General features: G+C 44.8%; 1 protein-coding gene across 1 annotated transcript in view; it reads right to left on the bottom strand.

Annotated features, from left to right (window-relative positions):
• GFI1 (growth factor independent 1 transcriptional repressor) overlaps positions 1 to 5983 on the bottom strand; it is a 32839-nt gene extending 26856 nt beyond the window's left edge. The window contains exons 1-2 of the mRNA XM_060771587.2: positions 5718 to 5983; positions 1 to 171 (exon numbers count right to left, since the gene is read on the bottom strand). The exon at positions 1 to 171 is cut by the window's left edge and continues 91 nt beyond it. Of these exons, the coding sequence (XP_060627570.2) occupies positions 1 to 27 (27 nt within the window). The 5' untranslated portion in view covers positions 28 to 171; positions 5718 to 5983. The remainder of the gene's footprint in view (positions 172 to 5717) is intronic.
• Positions 5984 to 6308: the final 325 nt, after the last annotated feature.

Here is a 6308-nt window from a genome sequence, read left to right as displayed (position 1 = left end):
GCTCTTCACCAGGAAGGAGCGGGGCATGGTGCCGGCGGGGAAAGCGGGAGGAAGAGGAGAAGGAGGAGGCGGCGGAGGTGTTGAGGACTGCTCCCTTCAGGCTCCTGGGCGACTCGGAGCAGCCTCCCGGACAGCGACTCCCTTTAAACCCCTCCTCCGGCTGGAAGGCAGCTGCGGGGACAGAAGAGCGGGCACGCCATTGGCCCAGGCGCGGAGGAGGGGGCGTGGCCTGGGGAAGGGGCGGGGCCTCCGCCAGGTGGCATCCCCGCAGGTGAATCCCTGCCCCTCCCTCCCTCCCTTTCTTTGGCGGCTTATATTCTTATTGTTGTGATTATTCCTATGATGATCCTTTTCTCAGGCCCCTTCCACATTATCTGTTTTGAACTGGGCTATATGGCAGTGTGGACTCAGGGCCCTTCCACACAGCCCTAGATCCCAGAATATCAAAGCAGAAAATCCTACAAGATCTGCTTTGAACTGGGTTTTCTGAGCCCACATGCAGATAATGTGGGATTTCCTGCCTTGGTATCCTGGGATAAAGGGCTGTCTGGAAGGGCCCTCAGATAACCCAGTTCAAAGCAGATCTTGTGGGATTTCCTGCCTTGATAGTCTGAGTTATATGGCGCCCTTAGATGCGCCTTGAGTCTTCCTTGACTATGTGCCCTTCCTTACAGACAAGCCTTGTATCCCAAGATCTGATCCCAGGTTTTCTGCTTTAAACCGGATTATATAAATCCACACTGCCAGATAATCTGGGATAGATAATCTGGGATAAACAGAAAATCTGGTATTGGATCCTGGGATATAGGGCCTGTATGGAAGGGTCCTAAGAAAACCCTACGAAATCCATGGGAAATCATGCAAGTAAAAGCACATGTAATTTGAATGTATTTAGGAAGGAGAATGAGAGAGTTGCAAGCCTGCAAACAAAACACCAATTTGTGCCAAATGAACCTGTATTTTCTCTTATGGCGTCAACTTATTTCTTTATTTACCCAAAAAAATTCCCGATGTCCCCAGCATTATGATCTAAAAATCGCATTGCATTGCAGTTTTACTGTAAGGCGCCCTTCCAAAAGGACTGAAAAAGCGGGATTCCCTATTACGCACGCATTTTTATCTTCTTTACTGAAAAAGAAGTGATTTAAAATGCTCGATGATCTAACATGTGTTTCAATGCTTCTAGGAACGATTGGGGAAGATAGGATTGTTTATTGATTATCGAACCCAACCCTATTTGAACGATTGGAAGGTGGATATGTCATCCAAGACAACTGGACATCTGTCAGGGGTGCTTTGAATGCAATATTCCCGCTTCTTGGCAGGGGGTTGGACTGGATGGCCCATGAGGTCTCTTCCAACTCTATGATTCTATGATTCTAACTAAAACGGATGAGAAATTATTATTATTATTAATAATAATAATAATAATAATTAATGCTAATTATTAAAATATTATTAATAATAGTAATAATAATAATTTATATTAAAGTCACAACAACACTAGCAATCAAGGGGCTTTCATTAGAATTATTTAGAAGGGGCAACTGGTCATTTTTGCCCCCATCTCTTTGTGGCTCCACTCCTGGAGACATTCAAGATGTATAATATAGAACCTGCTTCACTAATATGGTTGTATACAGAGACTATGGTGTTGAGTTCCAAAGAGAGTAATAAACCCATTGGATCAATTGCTGAGACTGGAGGTGGTAGCCATGTTTCAATATTTGAAAAGAGTTCACATTGAGAAGGGGGCCAAGTTTGTTTTCTGCTGCTCTAGAGACTTCGACTAGCAATGGATTCAAAATTACAGGGAATGTGTTGATTTATGGGACTCCCTGCCTACTTATTGATTCCTGGCAGAATGGGGTTGGGCTGAGTGGCCTTTTTGAGTTTCTTCCAGCAAAAAAAAGCCAACGAGATTTTGGCTTGCAGCAATAGGAGAATAGTGTCTAGATCCAGGGAAGTCATGCTACCCCTCTTCTGCCTTGGTTAGACCACACCTGGAATATTGTATTTAATTCTGGGCCCCACAATTGAAGGGAGATATTGACAAGCTGGAATGTGTCCAGAGGAAGGGTGACTAAAATGATCAGGGGTCTGGAGAACAAGCCCTATGAGGAGGGGATTAAAGAGCTGGGCATGTTTAGCCTGAAGAAGAGAAGGCGGAGAGGAGATATGATGACCATGTATAAATATGTGAGAAGAAGCCATAGGGAAGAGGGAGCAAGCTTGTTTTCTGCTGCCCTGGAGACTAGGACGCGGAACAGTGGCTTCAAACTACAAGAAAGGAGATTCCATCTGAACATTAGGAAGAACTTCCTGACTGTGAGAGCTGTTCAGCAGTGGAACTCTCTGCCCTGGAGTGTGGTGGAGGCTCCTTCTTTGGAAGCTTTTAAACAGAGGCTGGATGGCCATCTGTCAGGGTGCTTTGAATGCAATTTTCCTGCTTCTTGGCAGGGGGTTGGATTGGATGGCCTACGAAGTCTCTTCCAACTCTATGATTCTATGGATGCCTCTATAACTGTTGACTTCATGACTTCACCACTTGAACTGTCACAGCACAATGAGATGGGATCCTGCGATTTCTAGTCATGCAAGGCTCTTTGTAGTTCTTCTGTGCCAAGGAGGACTGCACATCATTGAGGTTGGATCTACACTGCCTTATATCCCAGGATCGAATCCCAGATTATCCACTATGAACTGGATTATATGAGCCTAAACTGTCAGATATTCTGGGATCAGATTCTGGAATATAAGGCAGTGTAGATCCAGCCTGAGTGGTGTAGTGGAAAATGGCAAGGCACTTTATGATTCTCTAGCAGAGAATTTGAAATATCTCAAGAAACTACAAATAGATAGATGATAGGATGGATCTAGACTGAGGAATATAATCCAGATTGGGTTTCTGTGAGTTTTCCAGGCTGTATGGCCATGTTCCAGAAGCATTCTCTCCTGAAGTTTTGCCTACATCTATGGCAGGCACCCTCAGAGGTTGTGAGGTCTGTTGAAAACTAGGAAAATTGGGTTTATATATCTGTGGAATGTCCAAGGTGGCAGAGACAACACAAAATCCAGATTGTCTGTTTTGAACTGTGTTATATGGCACCATAGACTCATAGGCCCCTTCTACACTGCCATATAAAATCCAGGTTATCTGCTTTTAACTGTGGATGTGGCAGCCGTAGACTCATATAATCCAATTCAAAGCAGATAAACCAAATTATCTGCCTTGATAATCTGGATTATATGGCAGTGTAAAAGGGGCCATATAATCCATTTATACAATCTGGATTATATAGCAGTGTACATCCAGCCATAGCAGTTAAAGTGGTATCAGACTATTATAATGATGTGCCTGGAAGCTTTCACTAGGGACCTGACTACTTTGTATAATCTGAGGGCCCAAGGCCCCTTCTACACTGCTATGTAATCCAGTTCAAAGCAGATAATCTGAATTTTATATGGCAGTGTAGAAGGGGCCTTGTATTGCTTTGTCTCCAGAATCATGGGAGTTGCAGTTTTACAAGTCTTCTCTGCCAAAGGGTGCTTTCTCTTTTATGGGAAACAGAAGTCCATCTTTTTCTACAGGCTTAGATTTATGGAGAGACTGGTGCAACCTTCCAACTTTCCTCACCAAATAGTACAATCTATTCAGGATCTCTCTTCAACTTTCCCCCTCCAGGGATATGCAGAGAAAGTTCAAGGTATGTGAAGGCTGCCTTCTCTTTTCCAGTGCAGAGTTTACTATTTAATATCCCTTTCCTACATGTTAGCTCCCAAACAAGCTCATTCTTTTCCTTGGATGGAAAAAACAGCAGGAGGAAGGGAAGGCGAGTTTAGTTTTTGAGTTTGGAGCAAATCCAGACACCAAGGGTGCATCCACATTGGAGAAGTGATGTCGTTTAACACCACTTTAACTATCTCAAGGCTATAGGATTCTGAAAGTTGTGGTTTGGCAAGGCTTTTAACCTACTCTACCAAACTGCAACTCTCAGGATGCCCTAGCAGAGAGCCATGGCAATGAAAGTGGTGTCAAACTGCATTAATTCTCCAGTGCAGATGTACCCCAAAGTCTGATTTCCCTTTAACACACTGGGAGGCAGTTCCAGCCCAGTTTCTCTCTGGCTCTATCTCCAAAAAACACACACACAGTCATCATTTTCAGGGCCAAAGCTGGAACTTTGAGATAAGAGGCCTGTGAGAAAACGGTTTCCCCAATCCATCTGGTGTGATCTCTCTTGTGGAGGTGTGCGGTGCACAAGAGGGAATTGTAGTTCCATGAGTACAAAAGCAAAGAGGAAGAAGAATCACCCCTAAAGCAAAGGAGACAACAGCCTCCCCTTTGCAGAGTTTCTGCTGTAAACACACCCTCCTCAAACAGTTTTGGTGTTGGGTTGCTGTGAGTTTTCTGGGCTGTATGGTCATGTTCCAAAAGTATTCTCTCCTGACCTTTCGACCACTTCTATGGCAGGTATCCTCAGAGGTTGTGAAGTCTGTTGGAAACTAGGCAAGTGAGTGAGTTGTTGTGAATTTTCCAGGCTGTATGGCCATGTTCCAGAAGCATTCTCTCCTGATGTTTCACCCGCATCTGTGGCAAGCATCCTCAGAGGTTGTCTGTTGGAAACTAGGAAAATGGTGTTTATATATCTGTGAAATGTCCAGGGTGGGAGAAAGAACTCTTGTCTATTTGAGGTAGGTGTGAATGTTTCAATGGGCCACATTGATTAGCATTTAATAGCCTAGCAGTTTCAAGGCCTGGCTTTTTACTGGGGAAATCCTTTATTGGCAGGTGAGGTTTATATATCTGTGGAATGTCCAAAGTGGGAGAAAGAACTCTTGCCTGCTTGAGGCAAGTGTGGATGTTGCAACTGACCACCTTAATTAGCTGACCACCTTAATTTAATGGCCTTGTAGCTTCAAAGCCTGGCTGCACCCTACCTTTCGAACTGGACTACAGCTCCCATAGCTGGAGGTGGTAGAGTTGTGATCCACCACCTGTATCATGTTGCTGTAAATAATAATAATAATAATAATAATAATAATAATAATAGGGGTGGCTGACAATTGGGGTTATTGCTATTATTATTATTATTATTATTATTATTATTATTATTTTGCCTCCTGCCAGGGCAGGGTGGGCATTGGGCAAATGGCAGGGGGTTGGACTGGATGGCCCATGAGGTCTCTTTCAACTCTATGATTCTATTATTCTAAATGAAGCCCCCAAATATATTTTCCTCTCTAGGGAAAAGGAACCTCAACTTGGGGGCTTTTCCCTTGTCTCTGACATATATCAACTTGCTATTGTTGTTTTTTAAAGTTCTGACTCATGCTTGGTGGAGGGGGGGGGAGAGAAAGGGGAAATAATAATAATATTAATAACTCGCTGTGGTCTGGAGCCCCTTCTCCTTCTTCAAAACAGACTCTGAATCAAAGAAGCCAAGGAAGTGGGAAGTTAGCGCCCAGTTTGCCTCTTTTTGGCCCAGGCGCTCCATTTCTTTAGAAACCTAGTTTCTTAAGTATTGGGATGGAAAGTTGCTCCAAAATAGCTGAGTGTAAAGACTATCCCCAGAACTTGTGTTGGACTACAATGGTTCTGGGCGTTGTGGTGCACAGCCAATTGCTTTCCAAGCTCTGTCTCTTCCCCCCCACTGACCCTTCTTTCCTTGGAGTTCAATAAGATGAGAGGAGGGCAGGTGGAAAGAGAGGCTTACCATAGGGAAGGGAGGATCCGGTCCCTGTCCCCCCCTCTTTCCTGTCCGTCTTGGGGGGGACGCGCAGCCCTTTCCTCCTCTGCTGGTCTCTGAAGCATCGTTTGCCTTTCAGCCGGACTTTTTCTCTTGCTTTCTAAACTCCCCTTCTGAGCTCAGCCCCTGAAACCACAAGATCCACTTCCTGAGCGTTAAGAAGCTGCTTCTCTGCTGCGACACCACCAAACAATTTTACCTTTGCTTTTCTTTCTCTAATCCAGTGGTTCCCAGCCTGTGGGTCCCCGGATGTTTTGGCCTACAACTCCCAGAAATCCCAGTCAGTTTGCCAGTTGAAGGCCAAAACATCTGGGGACCCACAGGTTGAGAACCACTGCTCTAATCCCTCTGTTTTTACCTGCTCCCTCTCCTCCATGAATACTTACAATCATAGAGGTGGAAGAGACTACATAAGCCAACCCTTCCAATCCCCTACCATGCAGGAAAAGCACAAAGCACCCTGAACAGATGGCTATCAGTTCAGCCTCTGCTTCCACCACACTGGAGGCAGTGAGTTCCACTGTTGAACAGCTCTCAGGATCTTCCTAATGTTCAAGT

This window comes from Anolis sagrei, chromosome 4 (assembly GCF_037176765.1).
Source record: "Anolis sagrei isolate rAnoSag1 chromosome 4, rAnoSag1.mat, whole genome shotgun sequence".
In the NCBI taxonomy this organism is placed as follows: domain Eukaryota; kingdom Metazoa; phylum Chordata; class Lepidosauria; order Squamata; family Dactyloidae; genus Anolis; species Anolis sagrei.
The sequence above is the reverse complement of the archived record's forward strand: the minus strand, read 5'-3'. Positions and strand labels throughout refer to the sequence as shown.